Source organism: Gobio gobio, assembly GCF_949357685.1.
Source record: "Gobio gobio genome assembly, chromosome: 1".
Lineage (NCBI taxonomy): Eukaryota > Metazoa > Chordata > Actinopteri > Cypriniformes > Gobionidae > Gobio > Gobio gobio.
In genome coordinates, this window is record NC_137097.1 from 77311538 (window position 1) to 77338767 (window position 27230).

The following is a 27230-nucleotide window of genomic DNA, read 5'->3' on the forward strand; positions in this document are numbered from 1 at the left end:
TTCGTGCCTTGGCTGTGTGGAAGGATCCTTGGTTCCTGTCCCAGGGTCCGGTGTTGGGGGCTCCTTGTCGTCGCTTAACGCTAACGACGGATGCATCTCTCACCGGCTGGGGGGCAATCATGAGTGATCGCTCGGTCTGGGGACTGTGGAGCGGCCATCAGCTTTCCTGGCACATAAACCAGCTGGAGCTGATGGCTGTGTTCCTGGCACTCAGGCACTTTCTCCCAGACCTTAGGGGACATTTGAGGACCAACACGACGGTGGTCTCCTATATAAATCGCCAGGGGGGTGTGCGCTCAAGCCGATTATGGAAATTGGTCGAGTGTTGTTATGGGCTCAAGGAAAGTTATTGTCAGTTCGAGCAATATATATTCCGGGCCGTTTGAACAAGAGGGCAGACTTCCTGTCGAGGCAGGGAGTGGTGCCGGGGAGTGGAGACTTCACCCTGAGGTGGTGGAGCTCCTTTGGAACCGCTTCGGGCAAGCTCAGGTGGATCTGTTTGCATCTCAAGAGACAACGCACTGTCCCCTATTTTACTCCCTCACACATCCAGCCCCCATGGTGCAGACGTGGCCGAGGCTGCGTCTGTACGCCTTTCCCCCTCTGGCATTGCTACCAGGAGTTCTTGAGAGAGTACGCCAGGACGGGGTCCGTCTGTTGTTAGTAGCCCCGTTCTGGCCGGGCCGAGTATGGCTATCAGACATTGTGTCTCTTCTCGAGGGTCCCCCGTGGGAGATTCCGATCAGGAGGGACCTTCTCTCTCAGGCATCGGTGTCAGTCCTGCACCCGCGCCCGGAGCTGTGGAAACTGTGGGCTTGGCCTCTGAGGGGGCCCAGTTCGTAGATTTAGGTCTCTCTACCGAGGTAGTGGAGACCATATTACACTCCAGAGCTCCGTCCACGAGGAGGCTTTATGGCCTAAAACGGAGAGTCTTTGTTGCATGGTGCGCAAACCATTCAGTGAATCAAGTTAACTGCCAATTGAGTGCTAGATTTTTTTCAAGAAAAGTTCTCCTCAGGGTTATCCCCTTCCACCTTAAAGGTATATGTGTCGGCCATATCCGCCTATCACGTTCATCTCGATGGTGCATCAGTGGGGAGACACCCTTTGGTTACCCGCTTCCTTCGTGGTACTCTGAGGCTAAGACCTGCGGCACGTTCAAGGGTGCCGACTTGGGACCTGGCCATAGTATTAGAATGCCTGACTCTGGCCCCCTTTGAACCTATGGAGGAGGTGCCTGAAAAGTTCCTTACGTTAAAGACGCTATTTCTTCTTGCTATTTCTTCTCTTAAGAGAGTTGGAGATTTACAAGCGTTGTCTGTTGCTCCCTCGTTTCTTGAGTTCGCACCGGGTATGGTGAAAGCTTTCTTGTTTCCAAGAGAAGGATATGTCCCTAAAGTTCCCACTATTGTGGCAGGGCCTGTAATGCTGCAGGCCTTTTCTCCGCCTCCCTTTCAAAATCCAGACCAGGAGAAATTAAATCTTCTCTGTCCAGTGAGGGCACTAGATGCTTACGTCCACGGAGCTGCCCTGTGGCGTAAATCTGATCAGCTGTTTGTCTGTTTCTGGTCCCCGAGTAGGGGAAAGCCTGCATCTAAGCAGACCCTAAGCAAGTGGATAGTCGAGGCTATTTCACTAGCATATGAGTCGGGCTGTCAACCTTCACCACTAAAGATTCGGGCCCACTCAACTAGGAGTATGGCTGCCTCTATGGCTCTCTTGTCAGGAGTTTCTCTTCAGGAGGTGTGTGATGCAGCAGGATGGTCCTCTCCTCACACCTTTATAAGATTTTATAACCTGGACGTGGCCTCTACTCCGGGTTCTCGGGTGCTTGTAGCATAATGTGCATTACGATTTCACATATACAGGCACTTACATTTACATTACATTTATGCATTTGGCAGACGCTTTTATCCAAAGCGACTTACATTGCATTCAAGGTACACATTTTACATTTAGTCAATTCTTGCTTTCCCTGGGAATCGAACCCATGACCTTGGCGTTGCTAGTGCCATGCTCTACTGTTTGAGCTATAGGAAAGCCTATAGCTCAAATAATCACTTGAGGATTATGGCGGCTTGGGTATTCAGTTCCCGCAGCGCTTGACGCAGCGCGAGTTCCCTTGAAAGGGAACGTCTCAGGTTACGTATGTAACCATGGTTCCCTGAGAGGGAACGAGACGCTGCATCGCTTTGCCATACTCCCGGTATGCCTGTGACTGACTTGTTCGACTTTTTCAGAAGCTGACACTGGTTCAGGGTTGCTTTATAGTTTCCTGGTCAATGACGTCACCCGCCTATGACGTCCCGTCACGCCATGGGACTGATTTCACGAGTGCTTCATGACGCAATCACACAGAGGCGTTCCCGCAGCGCTTGACGCAGCGCGAGTTCCCTTTCAGGGAACCATGGTTACATACGTAACCTGAGACGTTTTTCATAGTTTTGTGTGTGTGTGTATAAGTGTGCGTGTGTGTGTGAGTGGATGTGTCAACATCACACTCTTGATGTTTTAGAGTGTCACCCCTTTACTGCTGTGTACTTTTTTTCAGCATCGAGGCCGATTTGTAGATTGTACACACAAATATTCTGAGAATTTTTGTGTTTTTGCCGATTTCCCATTAATTTCCTTTAAGGTCGATAAGACAATGAAAGCTACTTTTTTTAACGACCAATTAGCATGCTCGAATCATGACCCCAATTTTTTTGTGTGTTTACATACCTAATGCTAGAAAAGTCACCAAGTTTCATATCATTCCGATGAAGCAGTGATTTTGAAAATTTCAAAACAGAAAATTTTCCGATTGACCGAAGAACACCAGAGGGTTAAAGAGTCAGCAGGATTCAGTGAAGTGCTCAAACTAGACTTTTACAATTATTTTGTCATATTTAGGATTTTTTTCCCGAAAACCAGGTCTTAATGTATTGATCAGTCCACCAATTCATATTCTTTTGAAATGGAACCAATGTTAATTTCGTTGACGAATAATTTTCGTCACAATTTTCGTCAACAACCTTTTTTCCACTGACGAAAACGAGACGATAACTAAATAAAAACTGGTGATGGATGACAAAAACTATAACGAAAATCAACTGTCATTTTCGTCAACAAATAAAAACGAGACGAAAATGTTAGGGAGGGACGATTAGGGAAGAGATCCAGTCAGAACTGATGTCCTGTGTAACAGATGCGCACATTTGATTTGAACTGATCTAACCGCTGGAAAACACGGCGGTGTTGCGCTCTCTACAGGCTCACACATCCCCAATACAGCGCTCCAAAGCGGCTCACAATCAATGAATAACACACATTTATGCCAGGCAATTGTTTATGAACTAATGCTGATGAATAATGAAAATGTTTACTTTACGATGTTTATATAGTAATGTGTTTTAGACGGTTCTAACAATGCATATTTTATCTCCTCATCTGAACTTGAATGAGCTCCTGCAACTGCAACAATAGTAAGGCAGATATTTCAAAATAAGAGTCCCTGTGTATTTCCAGCTGGTTTATAATTAAAAGTCACGCATTATATATTTGTTTTTGCTTACACAATAAACTGTATTTAATTTCATTCCCATTTAATTCATATTCAGGAGGAAAGACCAGTATTTGACACATATTAAATAAAGTATCAGGGTTATAATAGTTAACTGAAACCATTAAAAAAATCTTTGTTACTTAAAATTAAATAAATGTTAACTGAAATTAAAAAAATAAATAAACAAACTTATTTGAAGCTTTAGCTTAACATGATATACTAACTAAAACAGAAATACAAAGTTATAAAAACTATATAGATGTTTTTAAAAACAAACAAAAAAGTGAATTGAGCTCTTTCGTGTAATTTTAATGTCAAAAACAAAATTATGTCAAAATGTCAGTTCAAGTGACAGTCGGTTATGTAATACTTAAATGCTTAATGTATTACAATTTAACTAAACTCATCAGATTTTAGGAGATTAAAACTACTGTAGATTTAGTGGACTAAAATCTTATGATATTTAATCGAGTAAAATCTTATGATATTTAGTCGACTAAAACTAGACTAAAACTAAAAACAATTCAGGTGACTAAAATATGACTAAAACTAAATGGCATTTTAGTCAAAAGACTATGACTAAAACTAAATCAAAATATGCTGTCAAAATTAACACTGATTGGAACACTATTAAATCTTTAGAGACTTTTCTCTAAGGTGTCCCAAGGTATCAAAGATGATGATTTCAGCTTAATTGAAGTGATAAAACTGTTCTGTAAATCAAAGACCTAAAAGAAACGTATTATACTTGTTCAATTAAATGTATTTATCCAAACTCTCTAAGGCATCTTGTTTTGAGTATATTTTCCATTCATTTGGGATCTCACCACTCCCCTCAAATGTTTTTCTGTAGTGTTTTTCCAGATCTTTCTGGAATCTGCACACAAACCACTTCCAGTAGGGCAGTTCAGAGAGATAAGAGGTGATGCTCCAGTCTGCATAAACTCCTCCTGCTGTTCTGTAATCGTTCCAGGGGACTTTATCTTCTGATCCAATAGGATAAAAATATAAATTGCTGTTTGCTACTGCTGATGTGCAGATATGAGTAGACAAGTTAACTGTATTGTCGTAATGAATTCCACTCAGTCCAATACTACGATGGAAAGGAACACTGTGATCTCCATGATGGTTTTCTATGGTGTTGGTGCAGACAGTTTTACAGAACGGACACTGAACCCAACAGCACTGACAGAAATGATCAATCAGAATCTCATCTGGCCTGAACTTATAGTCCAGCTTTACTAAAAATGTCTCTATTTTGAATCTTCTGCAGATTTCAGACATTGTAGAAGGAAGTTCTTTTTTTATCACATCTTCTAGGAGGTTGCAGTTATCAGCACCACTATGTTTCACTCCACTGAGGTCTTTTTCAGAGAAGATCAGCACATCTGAGAGCTGCTGTGTGAAACTCTTCAACCACAAACCAGCATCTCCTCTGTTCTCTTGAACATGTTCAGTAGATTCATGAGCTGCTTTCATGATCTTCTGCTGCAGGAGTTCAATGTTCTCCTTCATCTTGGGTAAAACTCTGACACTGAACTTATCAGTGATGTACCGACTGACTTCATCTCTGATGAAACTCTTGAAGTGATCTCTGGGATTATCAATGTAGTTCATGTATTTGTGACAATCCTCCTCTTCTGCCAGTGTCTTCAGGATGTGCTTCTCCAGATTGGATCTGTTTCCATTCAGTGATTGACAGTTTTTCATTATTTCATCTGTCAGATCTCTGGCAGTCTTCTTGTAGACGCTCTGCTCAATGGGCTCTTTCAGTTTCTGACAGATGATCTCACCAAAAATGGCAGATGATGTTGCTCCATGGCAGTATTTCTGGAAAATACTATAGTACTCTGCTCTTTTCTTCTCAACATATATTTCTGGATCATTGGCATCTCTGAACAGTCTGTATTGGTCAGTGATCATCTTGTTTGCTCTCTTACAGATGGAAAGTACTAAATACATGAAGAATTCATTCTTGAACTCATATTCCACAGACCCATCCTGATGCTCTGTTACTCTCGTCTTGATGTAAACTATGAGTTGTTGAACACGGCTGATGTTGTAGCCCATCTTTGAAATGTTAAATGACTGAATCATTTTGTCTGTCTGCTGTTCAACATCTGTGATGAAGGCTCTTATTTTATCTTCTGGAGACAATGTTTGAGTGTATCCAGATGAGTTGACTGCAGAATCTTTGAACTCCTTTTTGAAAAGAACATATTGAGTATAACTTGGCACAGAGAAAATATTCTTGCTCTCCATCCAGTGGCCTACAGGAGCACTTTCATAGGTGTCACTGAGGAAGTGTTTCACATCTCTCATTATGTCAATGTCTTTTATTGGATGAGTGTCTCTGATGATCTTTTTCACACTGTGTTTCCAGAACAAATCAAACTCTTTCTTCAGTGTTTCCTCATCATTTGTTTTGTCTTTGAGTTTTAAGGCAAGTTCTTTGCTCTTTTCAAAGAGAGTGTTTTCATGATTTGTCTTCTGAGCATCAATCTCTTTCTTCAGGTCTTGCTGCTGAAGAATCTCATTTAGTTTCCTCTTTGTTTCTCTCACAATGTTTTCCTGAACATCTTTGATTTTGATTTCAAATGATGATTTCCAGTGAATCAGTATATCTGCATCTGTGTCTTTGTCAAAGAATTCAGACATTGATTTCTCCACTTCTTCACTTGTCTTCTTAAGTTCTCTTTGAAGATCAGTTTCCTCAACCTCATGAATTACTTCATTTTCTATTTTGTTGTGTAGTTTGTTCTCAATATCTATCATGGCACTGCGGAGACTCCAGGACCACTGGCTGTATTTTGTCTCCAGTTTCCTATAAGCTGAAATCTCCAGAGAGTTTCTGAAGCTGAAGACAAATCGTTCATTCAGTAAAGCTTCCCAGAGATCTTTAACACGATCTTTTAAGTCTATCAGCATCATTCCATGTGACTTTGTTGCATGAGACATAATGGTTTTCTTTAGTTCTTGAATATTCTTACAGTAGTTTGGGTTTGGTGGTGCCATCGGTGGGTTTCCCTCCCAAAGATGAGCAAAATACTTCACATCATTCTGAACATCAAATTTAATGACATCACTGAAACATCCTGCATCATAGACTTCATCTTTAGCAGCGAGTTTTGTCATCTTATCCAGTGTCTGCAGCAGTCGTCTCCTTCCCTCCATGTTTTTCAGTCCGGCTGTGACGTCTGAGACGTTCTGATGCACAAACACACAGCTGGGATTCAGCTTGACCTTCTTCATCCTCAGGAAGGCCTGGACAACAATCTGAAGAATGTCCTGCATCTCAGATGGGTTTTCTCCATAGATGTTGATCAAGGTCAAATTTCCAAGACCAACAACAAATGTTGCCAATTCATTGTCATGATGTCTGGTTGAACTTCCAGTCAATTCTAGAGCACGAAGCCCCTCTGTATCAACAACCAGAATATAGTCAAAGTTCATCTGTGTTTTCATCTCGTCTGACAATCTGACCAGCTGCATGAAAGCTCCTCTGGTGCACCTGCCAGCACTGACGGCAAACTGGAGTCCAAACATGGCATTGAGCATGGTGGATTTCCCAGAGCTCTGAAGCCCTAAAACTGACAGCACAAAGACTCTCTGGCCTCCCAGTTTCTGGACGAGTTCATCTAGAACAGCAGAGATCCAGACCAGAGGAACATGAGCAGCATCTCCATCCATCAGCTCCAGTGGAAATCCAAAGATCATCATCTCTGCTGCAAGACTCGGGAGAGAAGAGAAGTCAAACGGCAGGTCTTTCTTGTTCTTCTTCACAGATGAACATGATTCATAGATCTGACCGATCTCCCTCATGATGTGCTCCAAACCAAAGGATGCAGCTTCAAGTTCCTCAGATATTCTCTCAAGTTCTGCTGGTTTAGCTGTCAGTTGCTCAGATTTATTGTATTTGTGAGGAACTAAAATGTTTTTTGATGTTAGAAAGATTTCAAGCCATTTCAGAAAATACATCTTGTTCTCAGCATGACATTGGGTTTGTTTTAAAAACAACTGTATAAAAGCAGTGATGTCAGATTCATGCTGCTGTTCTCGGATAGTCTTCATCTCTGTTTGTTTTCTACTGATGTCCATTTCTATCTCATATGCTCGAGGTCGATGTAGTTCTTTGTTCTTCTGACTCCACTGATGCCACAGTTTCCCCTGACAGGGCAGAAATGATTCTTTGATTTCTTTCAGATGTTTCTTCTCCAGTAAACTCATCATCTGCTGTGCTGCTTCTCTTCCTCTCCTGCAGTCTTCATCATCTTCCTCATCTACTCTGACGACTGAGTGTTTGGACACATCTTCAAGTCTAAAAGTGGAAAATGATTCTGAGAGACATTCATTTATGGCTCTTTTGAGTTCTTCAGATACTTCTGACTGATTTCTGTCTTTCAAACCAATCTTGTATTTTCCTTTCATCGGCATAGTTACAGCAGATTCATCTTCTGTAAAAAGACAAATGAGTGGCTTTCTGTTCCTGTACAAGTTTTGAATTATTGCTGCACTTTTATCATTGTTTTGGAGTTGTGGTAGAAGAGCAACATTGACTGAGGCCATTTCTGTGAGGATCTGGAGCTGTTTCTCATGGTCTCCTGCATCTCCGTGTAGATTACAGAATGCAACACAGTCAGTGAATTTATCATCATATGATCCAGAGGGGCAGAACCAGGCGATCTCCACCACTCCATCCATCAGGACTCTGGTTTTGCTGCTGCCTGGGCAGTTCCTGTGGAAGAATGTGTTGTGTCTTTCATTGATCAGACTGTTCATCAGCTGAGACTTGGATGAAGACACAGAACCAAACCTAAAGAAAGACACCATTGGAGTTTCTGCTTTGTAGATCGGCTGGGTTTGACTGATGGTTTCATTGTTGGTGTTTGTCATCTTCCAGCTCTTGTTGATTTGTCTGAATGTCCAGAGAGGAAACTCAATCTGTTGTGTGACTGGATCAGGAACAAGTAGAGGCAGAGCGTACTGACACTGGGACAGTTTAGTGACCATCAGCTGCTTCAGGAAACCATCAGCACAATGAAACATGGCCATCTGAACATCCATCGGGTGAATGCGATCAGATTGATTGAGTCCTTTTCTAGAAAAAGACATTGCTTTAAAAATATCACCCATATCTTCATGTGAGTCGTTGTCTCTTTGTTTTGTGGGATGCTGTTCGTTGTTTTCCTCAACTTGAATATATCTCGCTCTGTAGTTCATCATCAGTAGTTTTTGCATGAAAGTCTGAATCAGCTCCTCTTCAGCACAAGATTCACTGGATTTTAATGAATGAGCTGTTAATTGAAGAAAATCTGCAGCTCTCAGTTGCTTGCCTTTAAGATGAAGTCTATTAAAGAGATGCTTTGTTTTTCCATTCATTTCTTTTCCGTCGTCTTGTTCCAATCTTGTTTCTTCTTCTACTAAAGCCATTACCTATGAAAGAAACAGCCATTTATTTGGTAATTTGTAATGAAAGACATTGTTCACCTGATGCAGGAATGCAACTAATGTTCTTGATAATCAATAAATCAGTTTTAATAAATCAATAAATCAGTTTTAATAAATCAATAAATCAGTTTTAATAAATCAATAAATCAGTTTGTATACCACATCTTATAAAATTGAAGGCTAGCAATAACACACATATCCATTGGCTCCACTACAGTTCCCAAAGTAAAATTAGCCCACCACCACATCTCTTCAACATGCAGAATGTTTTTATTTATCTATTTTAAATGGTATGAAATGAATATTGAATAATAATACATATTGAAATTGAAAAATATAAAATCCAAACAGTATTATGATAAGATATTTGGCCATATTGCCAAGCCCTACTGCAAACTGAGCTGCTCTGAGACACTAAAAATCCTGTATAATAGCACACGCTCAACAACTATCACGATCACCAGTGAGAGTGCCCATGTAGTCCACCAGAGGGCACTCTACCTCAGACTATTGCTATATCACCACAGACTACATTACCCACAATACTCACTGCCCGGACACATCATTCCTGATTACATCCACCTGTGTCTCATTTACCTTGTTAGCTCACCCTATATAAACCTGTTAAGTCTTTTATGTTGTTGCACTGCATTTCTGAGCATTCTCACCAGTTTCATGTCTCGTCGGTCTTTGGATTACTTGCCTGTTTCCCATATTACCCTTTTGCCTCTGTCCCCTGCTTTTTTTTGCTTGTTTGGACTGCCTACCTGTGTTTTGACCTTACCTGTACTGTTGACTACGATTGTGTATTACCCCAATAAATACTGCGTTTGGATCCTCAACCTTTGTCTCTCGGAGCAGTTTCGTAACAACAACAGTAATGCACTTCACTTTAATATATGCAGCTCATGGGTACTATGGTCTTGTAAAAACTGCAGATAAATTTGGTTGTCACTTCACCTTAAATGCTTAATCCTGTTCTGTACACACACAGTTTCGTAATCTACAGAGAGTACAACTAGCCTGGTCCTACCAGACTCTCGTACATTTCATTTATAATGTACAGATAGTAGGGATGGGCATTCGATAACATTTTCTTGGTCGATCGCCGGGAGAATTAACGATCGACTATCGATTAATCATTAAAATTTTTATAATAAAATTAATTATTTAACTTTTATACTTAAAAAATGTAATGAATACAAAAATACAGCGTGTTTTTCCTCAATGAGACCTTTATTACAAGATCAACTTGTGGCAGACAGTTAAACTACATTCAGTTAGGCAAACCGAACATGTATGCGTGTACATATGCGGTGCTCTTTGCAGCGGAACCTGCAGCTGCGAGCCGGCGTTCTTAAACAGAGACCTCATTTGTTACAAAATAATAATAATAAAAAAGAATCACGTTAAACAATAACTTAAACAAAAAACATAATAGTACTTAGATCTGACAGGTTTTGTCAAAATGTTACTCAAAACTATTCAAGCCAGAAGAAAGGGCCAGATATTAGCCTTCCTAACAATTAGGCTAACTTAACAAATTAGGCTACTTAAAGCCTGATAAATAACTAACTTTAGTAACTCGCATACAACTTCTGCACCAGTCTACTGATTTTTGTTGAGAAATATAAGCATGTTGACATGATCTGGGGTCAGACGCGACCGCAACCTGGTGACCGTCAGTCCAGCCGCCGACAACACCCGAGGGGACTCTGAGGGGACTGACGTTACCGGGATGCACAGGTCGGGGTTGCCAGGTTTTCACAACAAAACCCATCGCATCGTGGCCGTGTTGTACTTATACATGGCATCGCAATGTTTTGCTTTTTAAATCAAAATGGTCCCATGCCACACTTCGCCGTGACCTCTTCATGATTATTCTTTTGAAATCAAAATGGAAGATCACAGATAACCGAGTATGGTGTCAAATATTGCACTCTGGTGGTAAAATATTTAATTGCTGCCACACAGTTAAATTCATTTAATTGCTTCAAGACTGTACTACGCAACGCAACCTGCATTAGATAAAAAAATGCATTGGATTAATCGATAACAAATGAACGTGATCGACGAAATTCTTAACGATCAATTATCGATTGTCGATTAATCATGCCCATCCCTAACAGAGAGTCTGGCCACTCTCCATTGACAAGCGTTTACTTCCTTGATGGCGGGTACTGTTGAAGTTTAAAACTATTGGATCTGCCCAGAGCCACTCTGGATCTGCCATAACCAATCGCTAACGTTTGGTCGTGACGTATGTCATGCGCCGTTCGCCTTTTTTTCTCACATGGAAATCCGTAAAAATAACTGCAGATTGTGCACGCCACCTCAGTGATAAAACCTTGTGCATTCGGATTGTGATTTATTCACGGTGGATGGGAGAGTTTTGTGTTCTTGAATGCGCTGCTCACTTGGTCCATAACATACTGTAAATAAAATATCATATGCTTGGTATGATAAGAATAAATGCTGCCATAAATAACGGCCCAATTCAAATGTTTACGTGCTTTTCTTCCTTTTATTTTTTGAGCGTGATGAAATATATTGCTCTTGAAAATACTTGCCAGCATTTAAAGAGATACAAGTCTAGAAATGCATTCAAATGACAGCGAAGTGCGGACGTACGGTGCTCTGCCGTGGTCAAAAATGATATAAACAGTGAATTTTGAAGTGATATATTCTTGAAAACTCAGAGATGTGGATTCGGACAGCAATCAAATGACCACACGACCTTGGTGTTTGTTCTTAAACAGGAGGTAATTCGGCCTGGGGGATTTTATGCTGGTGGTGGGAGACGGACGCAATAAAATCACTGATTAGCTGCTGTAAATGATGACAATATCTTAGGACCGCACGCGAAACAATTAACTTACTGGGGCTTCAGCCAACTCCTTCCCCACTAACAGCGAGCTGGAAAATCAAACTTTTCTCGAGACACAAAATCATGGCCACCAACAAAACTCAGCAAAGATTGTTCTTTTTCCGGCTTTAACTTCTGGATATTTGCTCGCATCTTTCTCCACCGCCATTACTGAACTACAACTCAAACTAGCGCACAACATCTACTTCATTGTTCTCAGTCTGTTCGCTGATTGGACCGGTAAAAATTTGTTCGGAGAAAACCTAAGAGTATACAGCAGTCCCAGATGGAGTACTGAAGGAAAATGAAAATTGAGCGGAAGTACGTAGGAGGACGGGCTAGAGTACAACCACATTCTACAAAATTCAGGTAGTGACAAACAATTTTACCAAATGTGAAACCAAACTGAACATACATTCAAATAATTTGAATCAAATTATTTTCAAAGTTTTATTTAAAATATCTGATTACAATTTCTGTATATCATTATGAATCAGGCACGTGCAGAGGGGGGGGGGGGGGGGGGGGCTTTGGGTGCTCGAGCCCCTGCCCTTTTTCAAAATGAATCAAAAGTGCCCCTCTCAGACAAATATCAATGATAATATCGTGGTCAATAAAACTAAATAAATGTGATTATTATAACATGACAATGTATACAATAGTAACGAACGGCTCAAAAATCCGACAATTTCTGTTGAGGCGTTGCCATAACGCTTTGCTATGGGTTGCGTTGCGTGCGTTTTGATTGACAGCTGATTTTCCACTGTTCGGAAACGGCTCTCGAGCCAAATATGGTCCTTTCAGAGAGAGTGTGGCCTCGCGGGAAAAAAGTAAACCAATATTTTTTTTTTCATCCATAATCAGAGCTAATGTGTTGATTTAATTACAAATCTATATATTAGCTATATATTTTAAAGTATTACACAATTCACCAATGCCTGTTTGTCATGTATATACACCAACCAATCGTGATCTGGCAAAGCAAGTTCAAATTCCATTGGGCGATGTGATGTGAAGCGGTAATTTTCTGTTCTTATTCATAAATCGGTTGAAAATTACATGGTCAGACGAACTAACGTTTGTGGAACAATTTCCTGCGGTTTGTCTCATTTTATAAATTGCATCACTGACAAAATGGATTTTAACTGACAACAAACAAATCCCTGCACAAAACCGTTCAGCAGCAAAAGTCGCATTAATGGTAAGTAGTGTTAAATTCACTTGTATTTATGTAGCCTATATTGATACACCGTTACTATTTCATGAAACTATCAAAGTTAACAAAACCCAAGTGCCACCGGCACCTACAGGCCTATTAAGCTAAGTGTAGGCTGGCGAAATGGTTACATGAAAGGACTTATTATTACCATTTTTTTATATGATGCAGCATTATGAAAGATGTCTCTTATGTTCATCACGCCTGCATTTATTTGATAAAAAACAGCAATATTGCGAAATATATTAAAATAATGGTTTTCTTTTTTAAAATAATTTAAAATATAATTTATTCCTTTGATCACAGCTGGATTTCCAGCATCATTACTCCACTCTTCAGTGTCTCATGATCATTCAGAAATCATTCTAATATGAGGATTTAATGTCAATGATGGAAACTGTGATACTCTTTTCAAGATTCTTTGATAAATAAAAAGTTAAAAAGAACATAATGTAATAATATTTCACAATATTACTGTAAAACTTCAAATAATAGCCGAGTCCCAAATAGACGCCTGTCTCTTTTAAACGCCTGGTGTGACGACAGGTTTGGGTGAATAAAGGCCAGTCTCAAATAGACGCCGGGTCTGTTTTTTAGTATCGGGCTGTATTTGATCTTCTCAAACCCGTCAGATCGTCTGTTCAATGTTTTGATTAGATTTCACGTGACAGACATGAACCGTTCATGAACGACTCATCACTATCAGCATAACAAAGAGGTTAACGAACTTTCAGTCTTCAGTTTTTCTTAATTCTCTCAATACCACCATGGAGAAAAGTATAATTTGACATTTAAGCTGACAGTTGTCACATTTCAAGCGTGGGTAAAGCTGGATACGGAGCGGCTGAAAAATTCCTCTAATGCTTGCGCGCAGACGTGCGCGTGTGTTTGTGTGTGCGAGGGAGAAGGAGGAGATATATTTCATTAACTTCGGGATGTTATCCTTAGGTATGTGGCCTGACAGTTCTGATGGAAGCGAGGATCACCTTATCCATTGTTTCAAAGAGGGAGAGCCGTGCGCATCTGGGCGGGATCTGTTAGTGCGAGCAAGGCAGGCAGAGTTAGCGGAGGCTGGAGAGGGAGAAGTGGAGGAAAGCGACGAGGAGGAGGAATTCGCCCATGAACTTGTAATTGAGAATCGCGGGGATGATGATAGTGATGAATAGAGTAATTTTCTATCACATGATTGCAGTTGTTTTACAGGGTAGCCTTCATTCTTTCTTTTTGATGTGATTCGGGCAACAAGTTCATACGCTCAATGGATTTTAGCGGTAACTTATATTGTTCTGCCCATTGCTGTCACATCATTTCGTTTTTTGTGCTGCCAATAATCTAAGACATTTCTTACATTAAACGATTTGTTAAACACATTCGAATTAATTATAAATAAAACGTAATATAATGTGGTAACCTCCTACCGTCATGCTTGAACATCTCAACACTAAATTAAAGGCCTGTCTCTTATAGACGCCTGTTTCAAATACAAGCCGGTGCAGTTCGGCGATTTGGGTAAATACAAGCCCAGGCTATTATTTGAAGTTTTACGGTAGGCTACTGTTTTTTCTGTATTTTTGATTAAATAAATGCAGGCTTGATAAGCATAAGGATATATAAATATATATATATATATAATGTGTATTAGATTAGATTCAACTTTATTGTCATTACACAAGTACAGGTACAAGGCAACGAAATGCAGTAAGAGGCTGGTTCGCCCGAACAGGGTATATATATATATATATATATATATATATATATATATATATATATATATATATATATATATATATATATATATATATTTACATATTGCCCCTTTTTTACATTTGAGCCCCTGCCCCTGACGAACTCTCTGCACGGCCCTGTTATGAATCTATAAGTCTTAAGTTTACAACGCTGGCGTGGGGTGTGAATATGTGTTCAATAAAGTAACAATGTTAAACAAAAAAAAAAGCGCTTCTAAAAAGACAGGAGTTTTTAACAAAGCTAAATTCCTCCAAATGTGTGTGTGTATGTACAGTATACATATCACTCCTGAAACTTATGTGTACATCACCTGTATGTAGAAAAGTAACTAAATTTTATATCAGCAACATCACAATGTGAGGATTTAGTGCTCAAGTAATTACATTTTATAAAATGCATGAGTGTAACCTTTAATTTTGTCAATTTATGATACAACTTAACATAAGTGTTTAATTTAGAGCTAAATGTAAATCCATTTAATACCAAATGTATTTGAAGTATCTACAGTACCTATATGAGATTGGGTCACTTTCCATACCTTACTTTCAATACATCATTAGTTATTCTACAGTTTGAAAACAATTAAAACTTGGATATTTGTGGGCCTAATTGGGCTGTAGTTATTCTACAGTTTTGCATCCCAAATGTTTGTTCTAAAACGGAAGATAAAATGTGACAACGAAACAATTTTCTAATCTCACCATTCCTTCAGCTTCTATTCTACATACATTAAATGTTAAAACTGTTTCCTTTTGATTCTGTGCACATATTCTATAGTTATATTTCTGCCAGCACATACCTCGTGTGTATCTTTCCCCATGCTTGTCGTGATTCGCTGCGTGTTCTCTTTCGTGATTGTGATTTTATCTATTTAATCAAATGAAACAGTGGAAAACGTAAATATTTCGTTCTCTTAATTGTTAATTCCTGTGCTTTTGAATCACAACTCACTTTGGTACTACCTTATTATTCAAGTGATAACAATAAGAGTAATTAAGCATAACGCCAGATAACAAACTGATCTCTTACCACTTTCTTTTTCTCTATTTTCAAAGTTTTGCTTTATTTCAGTGTAGCTCTGCTGTTTATTCTCCTTGAACAGACGCTCAATCTTGTTCATCAGGTCTCTCATCTCTGATTGGTTGTTCATCATCTTGTTGCATGTTTGATATCTTCCTCCACATTTCTCCAACAGCTGCTCCAGAACAGGGTTTTTCCTCAGATCATCTATTATAATGTCACACTCTTCTTCTCTCTCGTAGGTAAAGAGAATGATCACAAACTGAAGAACTTCGTCGCCAAATACTTTCTGAAGCCATTCAAGTCCCATCTGATCATCATTGGTTAACTGTCCCAGTCGCACAACAAAGATGAAGGCATGGATTTCATTTTCATTTACTAGTTGATCAATGAGATGATTCACACAGTCCAGGTTAACTTCAGTCTCATATCTGACTGTCATGTTTATCACAGAGATGTTGTGTTCTGCTATTTCCCTCTGTAAAGGGAGGATCCTGGATGTATCTTTAGTTTTATAACAGTACTCTTCTTCTCCAAGGAGAATGTTGTCATGTCTAAACTGGATCGATGCAGAGTTTCCAAATAGTGCAACGGTCAAAGGTGACTTCCTGTGACCTGAAGTAAAAAACAATATATATATATATATTTACTTTGATCTCCACAATTAAATACACAACAGAGAAAGATCAAGGATGACCATCTGAAATTCAGATTTTGATCTGATTAATTTATTTGATTTTTTCTGTGCACATAATCATATAGCTTATACTACATGCAATTATATATTAGTTTTTATAATATTCAGCTTGAAGGAGATCATTGGACAGGATGTGTGAAGTGTGTTATTTTTTTTTTGTATATATTTTTGTAATTTACTTCTTTTTATTAGGAATCAGTAGATCAAAATTATTTTAAATATTTCCAAACTCACCTCTTTCTCGGTCCTGTGTCTCCATGGAATTCTCTGAACCTTCAAATTCATCACAAATCAGATAGTGTCCACTGTTCATCTGTGCAAATTTCTCCAATCTCTCTTTAAGATCAGCAGCAGGGCTGTTTTTTGTAAGTTTGTAATGTCTGTTAAAACATTTTTTAACTATGTCCTTTATAACACCATTGACTTCGGTCGACTCAACACTGTCTGACTCTTGTGTCGTGAGCACCATGGTGTATTCATAAACCTTGTTAGAGAAGTAGTTGAGCACCTTCTCCACATGCTCTTGATCTTTTGCTGAACACTGATCATGTTGAAGGACCAGAACTATCACGTGAGGTCCTGGATCAGACAGATACAGACACTTTCTCACTGTCTGTATGATCTGAAGGTCTGAGAGATGCGGCTGGAGAAGGTGAGGAGCGTTGATGACTGTCTTGTGCATTTTTCTTTCTGTCTGCACTTGATCTGAAGGAGCTTTACTGTCAAACTTTTCATTCCCTAATATGAGATTTCCCACTCTGCAGTTTTCTGCCAAGTTCTTCCCCAGCAGAACAATCCTCAAATCACTCCCTGAAACACACACTGTGTTATGAAAAAGCAGTACAAGCCAATTAAATCTACAAACCGTTTAGAGTTTTATTTAAATACTTACTCAAGGGACTCTGGCGTCTTCTGTGAAATGCCTGAACAACTGCTACAGAGGAAAAAACATTACAATAAAGTTTCAACAGAACGTAACTTTTTTTTTATACTGTGCTGTATATACACATGCAGAATTGATAATACATAATTCGCAAAAAAGCTTGTCCTCAAAGATGGAGCAGTTCCCACTTTAAAAGCAGAAGCTGTTGGTTATGGGCCACAACCTGCAAGTATGTTTTATTCTTTGTTGATGTGTTTTCCATGAATGGTTTCTATCGTTATTTTTATGCGGTAGCAAGGACGTAAACAAAGGGAAACACTGTTTGGCTCCGCTAGCCAGTTATTAATTGTTAATTCAAATTTATCAGACAAACACCTACAAACATTTTAATCCCACTAGAGACCTTCGAATGTTGGTGTCTGTTGGCGTTTAAGTGATCAGTGTAAATGCAGGCACGCTAAACATGGTTCTGTGTTTGATTTAGCCACTGTAATAAATCTATGGTTAGTCTTCGCAATGGTCTCATAGTTCTGACGACAGATACTTGGCTACACTCGTTCTATAAAGACAAAACTAACAGTGCTATACAGTCAGCGATCAATAGATCCACAAACTGTAATCAAATAATCCCTTCAAAAACTGTAGTATCATTTGTTTGAACGATTATATGAAATTCATGGATATTTTTTGTGTGTATTCAGTAATTCAGTTTGTCTTTAGTCTTTTACTTGTCAAATGTATAATCTGAGCCAATTGTTAATTTCTTCATTAATTTTTTTTTTAAATTAATTTGGAAAATTGTCTTGGTCTTTAATTATGAACACACTATAGAAAAGTAATATATGTAACACATACACAAGTTTTGTTGTGGTCTTGCTGGGATCATACCAGCACCTAAAAGACAACATATACTGGTTCACCTGCACACCAGCATCTCATGCTGGGATCCAGCAACCAGTATCCCATGCTGGTCCGAGCGTGCAAAACATACTTTATGCTGGTGACCAGCAATGCTGGATTTTTCAGTAGGGTTACCCTATTTAAAATATAATAAATAGTGTAACTATTTCAATAACTTTTTAAAGTAATGTAACTGATTACATTTGATTACTTTTACTTTTCTAAATAAAATAAAAATGCTTTCAAAAGAAGACTTTAGCACCTCTTTTAAATTTGAGATCGTTCTGAGGTTATATACAGATTTAAAATCATAACAAGAAATAGTTTAATAGCTATGATTATGGATGTGTACCAAAACCCGGCATTAATTGAGCCCCAGTGCTAAATTATGAAAGGTTGCAGTATCCATAAGCTCCGACACTCTCGGTTCTGCTGTCGGTACTGGAGAAATTAAGACAATAATACACTTACTATATATAATTGATATATAGACATTATTTTGCAAATTCTATCTCAGCTATATGAGATGATATTAAACCATTTGTCTGTGATGCATTTTTGCTATTCACAATCTAGAAGAGAGAGAGAGAGAGCTTTCTCACATGGAGCTACATCGCGCATAACACGACAGTCCCAGTTCAATGAGTGATGATGGCCAAGAGAAATAAACCAAAGTTTAGTCTGGTTACACTTTAGGGCTGTGATATTAATCTAATTTTATTTTCGCTTCCAAGGATTATAAAAAGAAGATATGAGGTAAAACTATTATAAACTGGCTGTGTTCCGTCGAGCACAAGTTCCCTTCCCATTTCTCCTTAAACCTAAACTTAACGCCAGAATCAGTGATTGTTGTAAAATGCAGTCTCTACTGTTGCTACTCTTCTGTGTTTGATAATAAAAAGAGCTATAAACCGAGCAAGAGACACTGTTTCCAACTTCAAGGCGGCTTATGTGTGTGTGCACGCAATGCGAAACGGACTGACGTGCACATTAGCTATACTTTAGGCTTTGTGTGTGCGCCTAAACCCTCAAATACACAACAAATAGTTAAAATTTGTTAAAATATGTTCAAATGACCGGCTTTGAGAGCATTCACTTAAACACAGTTTATCTTAAATGGGCGTAAATAGTTTAGAGAAAGTGGAGAATATGATATTATTAGATCTGCATTCGGTCTTAAAGGGGCAGTGTCTAATAAACCTACTGACGATTGAGCCATTCATGTGACTCAAACTAAAGGCAAAGAGAAAATATCCAAATAACAAAAAAAAAAACCAATAAGAATACTGTTTAAGTACCGGATCGATAAGCAGTATCGGTAAGAGTAGTAATACTGTTAAAACCTTAACGATAATGCTATGATGCTGTTTTTGATATCAAATCTTTGCATCGCTATCAAATAAGTATGTGTCCTAAACTCCAGAAACATTGGTGTCCTTGCTTTTTACAGAAAAGATTCAGATGTAACCCCCTTTGTAAACATTAACATTTTCATAAGTAGCTAATTTAATTACACATTTTTCTTAAAGGTCCCATGGCATGGCATTTTTCTATTATTTTATAATGTTTCCTGAGGTGTACTTATATTGTTAGTATGATTTTTACATCATAAAATGTCATAATTTAGAAATAAAAGGCATTTTTTCTATACTGATGTTTGCCCTGTGGCTGAATGCCCTGTTTCAGGAGGCGTGTCTGCTGTGAGACTTCAGTAAAAACGGCCACTGTTGTGATAGAGTCAAGATAGAGTCAAGATGGCGCCGAGGATGGCCGCAACGTCGCAAGCTCTGCTGAAACATTGTAGTTTTTTGTTTGTTCTGTTTATAGTTTTTGTGTTTTTTGTCTTGGATGTTGTCTGCCTTACTACGTACGACAGACAGACACTTTTGGACATTGGTTCGGCAATCGCACACCGAAAACCGGACTTTAAATTCATCAACGACGACACGCTGTTTACAAACACGGCAGCGGATCCCTTTGTTTGGACGGCCCGACCACGGAAACGCCGCCGGAGAAGGGGATGTAGAGCCGGCGTACTCATCAGAGTAAGACGCCGCGCAAACCGACCCCCGCTTCCCAGTATTTTACTGGCAAATGTTCAGTCTCTGGACAATAAACTCTGCGAGCTGAGAGCGCGGATCTCTTTCCAACGAGACACGAGGGACTGCTGCATTATCTGCCTTACAGAAACTTGGATGTCCGCTGAGATTCCAGATTCGGCCATCGAAACCGCGGGATTCTCCGTGCACCGAATGGACAGAGAAAAAGATCTCTCCGGGAAAAGCAAAGGCAGGGGTGTATGTTTTATGATCAACCGATCCTGGTGTGATCAGAGGAACGTTCATTCTATCAAGTCTTTCTGTTCTCCTGATCTGGAATTTCTCACGGTTCTGTGTCGACCATTCTGGCTACCGAGGGAATTCACCGCGGTCATCATCACAGCTGTGTATATTCCCCCACAACTAAAGGAACTGTACAGGACAGTGAGTGAGCAGGAAACCGCGCATCCTGAGGCTGCGTTTATTGTGACCGGGGACTTTAACAAAGCCAACTTCAAGCGCATTGCACCCAAATACCACCAACATGTTAGCTTCAACACGCGAGGGAACCGCGTCTTAGATCACTGCTACTCCCCCTTCCGGGACGGTTACAAGTCCCTCCCACGCCCACCATTCGGCAAATCAGATCACGCGTCCATTCTACTTCTGCCCGCTTACAGGCAGAGACTGAAACAGGAAGCACCCGCCCTCAGAACCATCCAGTGCTGGTCGGACCAATCGGACTCTATGCTACAGGACTGTTTTGATCACGCGGACTGGGAGATGTTCCGGTCGGCCTCTGATGACGACATCGAGGTCTACGCTGATAGCGTAACGTGTTTCATCAGGAAGTGCGTAGAAGACGTTGTTCCGACCAAAACAATACGGCTGTACCCAAACCAGAAACCGTGGATAAATGGGGATGTTCGCGCGGCACTCAATGCGCGGACCTTCACTTTTAACTCCGGTAATGCGGAGGAGCATAAACAAGCAAGTTATGCCCTCCGGAAAACCATCAGAGCAGCAAAACGCCAGTACAGGGACAAGATTGAAGGACAGTTCAACACCACCGACTCCAGAAGCATGTGGAGGGGAATTAACATCATCACAGACTATAAAGGGAACTCAAACTCCACCGTGAACACCGCTGCCTCTCTCCTGGACGAGCTCAACACCTTTTATGCTCGCTTTGAGGGAACTAACACCGCCCTCGCGGAGAGAGAGCTCGCGGCTGAAGATACAGAGGTTAGTGCACTCTCCGTATCTGTAGCGGATGTAACCCGATCCTTCCGGTGGGTGAACGTCCGTAAAGCAGCGGGTCCAGACGGGATTCCGGGCCGCGCCATCAGAGCGTGCGCGCACCAACTGGCTGGAGTTTTCACGGACATCTTTAACCTGTCCCTCTCCCTGTCTGTGGTCCCCACATGCTTCAAAACGTCCACCATTGTTCCTGTACCGAAGCAATCAAAAACACTCTGCTTAAACGACTGGCGTCCTGTTGCTCTGACCCCCATCATCAGCAAATGCTTTGAGAGACTAGTCAGAGACCACATCTGCTCTGTTCTCCCCCCCTCACTGGACCCACTGCAGTTTGCATACCGCACAAACCGCTCCACTGATGATGCCATTTCATCAACAATTCACACTGCTCTCTCCCACCTGGAAAAGAGGAACACATATGTGAGAATGCTGTTTGTAGACTACAGCTCAGCATTCAACACCATTGTGCCCTCCATACTTGACATTAAACTCCGGGCTCTAGGCTTAAACAGCTTGTTATGCAGCTGGATCCTGGACTTCCTGTCAAACAGACGCCAGGTGGTCAGAATGGGCAGTAACATCTCATCACTGACTCTCAACACTGGAGCCCCTCAGGGCTGTGTTCTCAGCCCACTCCTGTACTCCTTGTACACACATGACTGTGTGGCAACCCACAGCTCCAACACCATCATCAAGTTTGCTGACGATACGACGGTGGTAGGTCTCATCACTGACAATGATGAAACGGCCTACAGAGAGGAGGTGCACACTCTGACACGATGGTGTCAGGAGCACAACCTCTCCCTCAACGTCAGCAAGACCAAGGAGCTGGTGGTCGACTTCAGGAGGAACGAGAGAGAACACCGCCCCATCACCATCAATGGAGCACCGGTGGAGAGAGTCAGCAGCTTCAAGTTCCTCGGTGTCCACATCACAGAGGAACTCTCATGGTCCGTCCACACCGAGGCCGTTGTGAAGAAGGCTCATCAGCGCCTTTTCTTTCTGCGACGGCTGAGGAGGTTTGGAATGAGCCGCCACATCCTCACACGCTTCTACACCAGCACCATAGAGAGCCTGCTGACTGGCTGCATCACCACCTGGTACGGCAACAGTACCGCCCGCAGCCGCAAAGCCCTGCAAAGGGTAGTGCGCACGGCCAGCTGCATCATCGGAGGTGAGCTTCCCTCCCTCCAGGACATTTATGCCAGGCGATGTGTGAAGAGAGCTCAGAGGATCAGAGACTCTAGCCACCCGAACCATGGGCTGCTCTCACTGCTGCCATCAGGCAGACGGTACCGCAGCATCAGAACACGCACCAGCCGACTCCAGAACAGCTTATTCCCACAAGCAATCAGACTACTTAACTCCTGATCCATCAGGATCATAACACACACTGGACAGAATATCACTCAGCACAACCCACTGTAGATACACACACATTATATACACATTTATTTATCATTTATTATTTATCATATAGCACCTATTGTACATTGGATCTCTACTGTGAATAATAATGTATACTGTACATTGTATATTATTATTACTATAGCTTAATGTATACTGTTTAATGTATGTTAAGTGTATATTGTTTAAAGTATATGTATATTGTAAGTATGTGTATATTGTTTAAAGCTGTGAGAACTACACTCACATTGTTTATTGTAGAGTTTACTGTGCTGTGAGTAATTGTGGGCACATCAGATGTGTAATCTGATGCTGCTTTAAATGTTGTACATGTCATGTCGTGACTACTATGTTGCTCGGAACTGCACCAAGAATTTCACCTGCTGTTGCACTTGTGTACATGGCTGTGTGACAATAAAGTGATTTGATTTTGATTTGATTTGATTGGCGGACATCTTTGCATTTGAAATGAGTATCAGATCTTGCAGCGGAGGGGGCGTGGTTTAACAAGGTCTACCAGGCACGAGCAGGCACGAGCCTGCTGCCAGAGAGACGGATGGACCTGAGTTCACTTCTCATCAGTTCTCTCAGCACGTCTCAGTTCAGTGAACTGTTGTAGTTACTAGCATATACTTCAGGTTATTAGTTTATTTCTAGTCGGAGGGGCTGTCACTCATGTCAGAAAGTTAGTAACTTTAGTAAATTATGGATCAGCGCTGACAGGAGACGAGAACCGTTTAGAACGATTCAGTCCGATTTGGTGAACTGGTTCGGTTCACTAAAAAGAACCGGTTCAAAAGAATGATTAGTTCGCGAACCGGAAATCACGGACCAGAGACGGAGCGATTGCTAACAAAGTTAAATAGTAACTACTGAGTTGTGAGAGCGCTGTCAGCGCTGTGAGTTTATTGTGTTTGCATGTGAGAGTTCTGAATAAACATGAGTCCCAGTCACGCCGAGCCCGTCTTCATCATTATTCTACCAATTTTGTAACACATGTAATGTACCATTACAGCTGTCGAGATGAACAAGTTACGAGTAAGTGTTGATTATAGCATTATTTTTAGATATTTTCCTATCATATGAAAAGCGTCAGTGACGCGCATTGAGTGCACACCGCAAACAAAGACACAACAGGGCAGTAATCAAATGTAATCCAGTTTATTGTGGGGAAAGCTGGCTAGCCTAGCCCGGATACACTCACGCTTACCCCCTTCTGCTTAATCTCACGCCGCGTTTGGTGCCTCCGCTGTGGGCCAGATGCAGTACTGGGGGTCGGTGATGTTGAAGGCCGACCGGTCAGTGCAGCCCGAGCTTCGGCGTGTGTGAGGTTTATCTCTAAAGATGTGGCTCTGCCGATGTTGAGCAGAAACTCATGACTGTATGCACATTTTAGAACAGATAGACGCGACGAGGAAGTACAAAAACACTGACTCACAAGATAGAAAACACGAAAACACCATTCTGTTGGGAGAGAGAGAAGCCGCAGTGTGTTCACGAATAATAATGTTCTGTGTGAACTTGAATAATTAGCTACACATCAGAAATTACTGATCACAGATCAGAAGCAACTGAAAAAAGACTTCTGTTTTCATTTGAACATCCAAACACTGAGAAACTGCCAGCATTCACTCGTTCACAAGCCATGATCTCTGGAGGACAAATATAGCGCTTTCATGGGCGTGCCAAATTCTCTGGGTGGAGGAAAGGGAGGTAACCGTTCCTGTTATGACGTCATAACAGGAAAATTCCAGATCAGCTCATCTGTGCTGTCATTTTCTCAAAGGCAGAGGAAGACAGCCAGAACTCGGTTTACACCGATCAACATTTCTAGCCACTTGGGGACAATATTCAGGCTAGGGGAACTCATATTAATGTTGAAAAACCTCATAAAATGAAAATGTCATGCCATGGGACCTTTAAGACTTATTAGGTCCCCCTTGGAAGTTTGCTGAGGCTCCCTAGTCAGCAGGAACCCCCTGGTTGAAAATCACTGTTTTAGACCTCAATGACAGAAGGTTGCGAGTTCGAGTCTCAGGTCTGGCAGGAATTGTCAGTGGGGGGAGTGAATAACCAGTGCCCTCCTCCACCCTCAATACCATGACTGAGGTGAGACCCTTGAGCAAGGCACTGAACCCCCAACTGCTTCCCGGGCGCCGCAGCAATATGGCTGCCCACTGCTCTGGGTGTGTGTTCACTACTGTGTGTGTGCACTTGGATGGGTTAAATGCAGAGCACAAATTCCAAGTATGGGACACGTCACTTCACTTTCACTGTTTCACTATTCTTGTTATGCTTACACACAGGGTTCGTACAAGGTGCTTAAAGTGCTTTTCATAAATATGACTGTTTTCAAGGATTTTCCAGGACTTGAATTTCAAAAAGTCAAATTCAAGTCCTGGAAAATCCTTGAAAACAGCCATATTTATGAAAAGGTACTTGAAAAGAGCTTGAGTTATTGAAAGACAATTTCAGGTCTGCCTGATGGCCCGGGGTCAGCGTGAAAGACACTTGGGACAGTTGACGGAACTGTCACTTGCCCACTCGGGCCAGTACTGCATCTTGATAATTTGCACATTAGACGTGCACATAGACACGAAAGGGCCCACATCTCTCAGTTTGGTACTCGCGCAGCAACACACATCCTACACGTCTCACAGTGTGCAAATACACTTTTATATCTTTCTGAGCACGGACATCACTGTCTGACTCACTTGCCTGTCTTGTCGAGTATCATCGTAAACTCATTATGTATTAAGCCCGGGATATACTGCACGATTTTAGCAATCACAATCTGTGTCACACTGTGCAACATGGATCTATTAAACTTGAGTTGTAAACTTGGGCTGTATGATGATGACATCTATTGACTCATAGGATACGATGCACGTTTCTATAGAAGAATAAAACGTCAGCATGCGCTAGTGGTAAACAAAAAGATAATGATGAATCACTCTTTGGCAGTTGTGGTTTTTATGTGTGCTGAAAAAATGAAGACACTGTGAAAGAGGAAGGGAAAAAAGCTTGAGGTAAGCAGTTTTAAGTTTTAGCGCCATTTAGTGCTGATTTCATGTCGCATTTTTATTGGCTGATCAGTAGACGTAGGCCGTAGCAGCAAATATGAAAAAATGCGTTGATCATGCTGAATTTCTGACACTGTCAGAAAATGATCGTAGGCTATTTTTGGTCTCAAAACTGTGACAACACCCGTCTTTGAACCTCAAACGACATTGGACCACCGATTAGGAGCCAAGATCACAGAAATCGCCACAATTGTTTCTCGATGCAATCTTTCGTCTGGGACAGCCGAAAATTGTGAAGTGTATCCCGGGCTTTAAGTGAATGTAAACATGAACACCTCAATCAACATCCCCAATAGCTCATCCTGGGTCAACATTTCATTCAGTAAAATAGGAGTAGCATTAACATCTAGTTCATAGAACCTGACAAATGTATGCACCGCATCACAAACTTCCTGCAGGGAGGCCCCTGCTAAGAGAGCTTGAGAGTCAAGTCAAGTCAAGTCAACTTTATTTATATAGCGCTTTTAACAATGTAGATTGTTCCAAAGCAGCTTTACAGTGTTAAACAGTCAAATAATGCAGCATAATTTTATTTAGCTGTATAGTCATTTGATGTCATCAGTTTAAATTTCCATACGGTGACAGTGTGGGCTTTAGATCAATAATTAGATCAGTAATTTAGTTTATATGGTTAATTTAGTTTATTAATTCGATTTATTTCGATGTTTAGTTGAAAAATTTTAGTGTCCCCAACTGAGCACGCCAAGCCAGAGGCAACAGTGGCAAGGAAACCAAAACCCCATTAGAGGCAGCCATACTCCTAGTGGAGTGGGACCGAACAGCCAAAGGAGAGGGCTGTCCGGTCGCCATATAAGCCAGTGAGATAGCCTCGACTACCCACTTGCTCATCCTCTGCTTTGACACCAGACCCCCACGGGATGGAGGTCCGTAACAAACAAACAATTGATCAGTTTTCCTCCACAGGGCAGCTCTGTGGACATAGGCGTCTAACGCACGAACGGGACAAAGCAGATTTAACTTTTCCTGGTCTGACGTCACAAAGGGAGGAGGACAGAAGGCCTGGAGCACAATAGGTCTGACAGGATTAGTGAGGACCTTAGGAATGTAAACTCCACCCCGGACCCCGGAGCAAACTCCAAGCACGAGGGTGCAACAGAGAG

At 41.0% G+C, this 27230-nt stretch overlaps 1 protein-coding gene across 3 annotated transcripts in view; it reads right to left on the minus strand.

Moving 5' to 3' along the window:
* Positions 1-3554: 3554 nt before the first annotated feature.
* LOC307124533 (interferon-induced very large GTPase 1-like) overlaps positions 3555-27230 on the minus strand; it is a 58435-nt gene continuing 34759 nt past the window's right edge. For 2 of the 3 annotated variants that reach the window (XM_079813831.1, XM_079813829.1), the window contains 5 exons: positions 17430-17471; positions 16772-17347; positions 15850-16455; positions 15620-15687; positions 3555-8977 (listed from right to left, as the gene is read on the minus strand). In XM_079813831.1, coding sequence (XP_079669957.1) covers positions 4301-8977; positions 15620-15687; positions 15850-16455; positions 16772-17347; positions 17430-17471 — 5969 coding nt within the window. In that variant the 3' untranslated portion in view covers positions 3555-4300. The remainder of the gene's footprint in view (positions 8978-15619; positions 15688-15849; positions 16456-16771; positions 17348-17429; positions 17472-27230) is intronic. The other variant, XM_079813830.1, reaches the window with a different exon arrangement.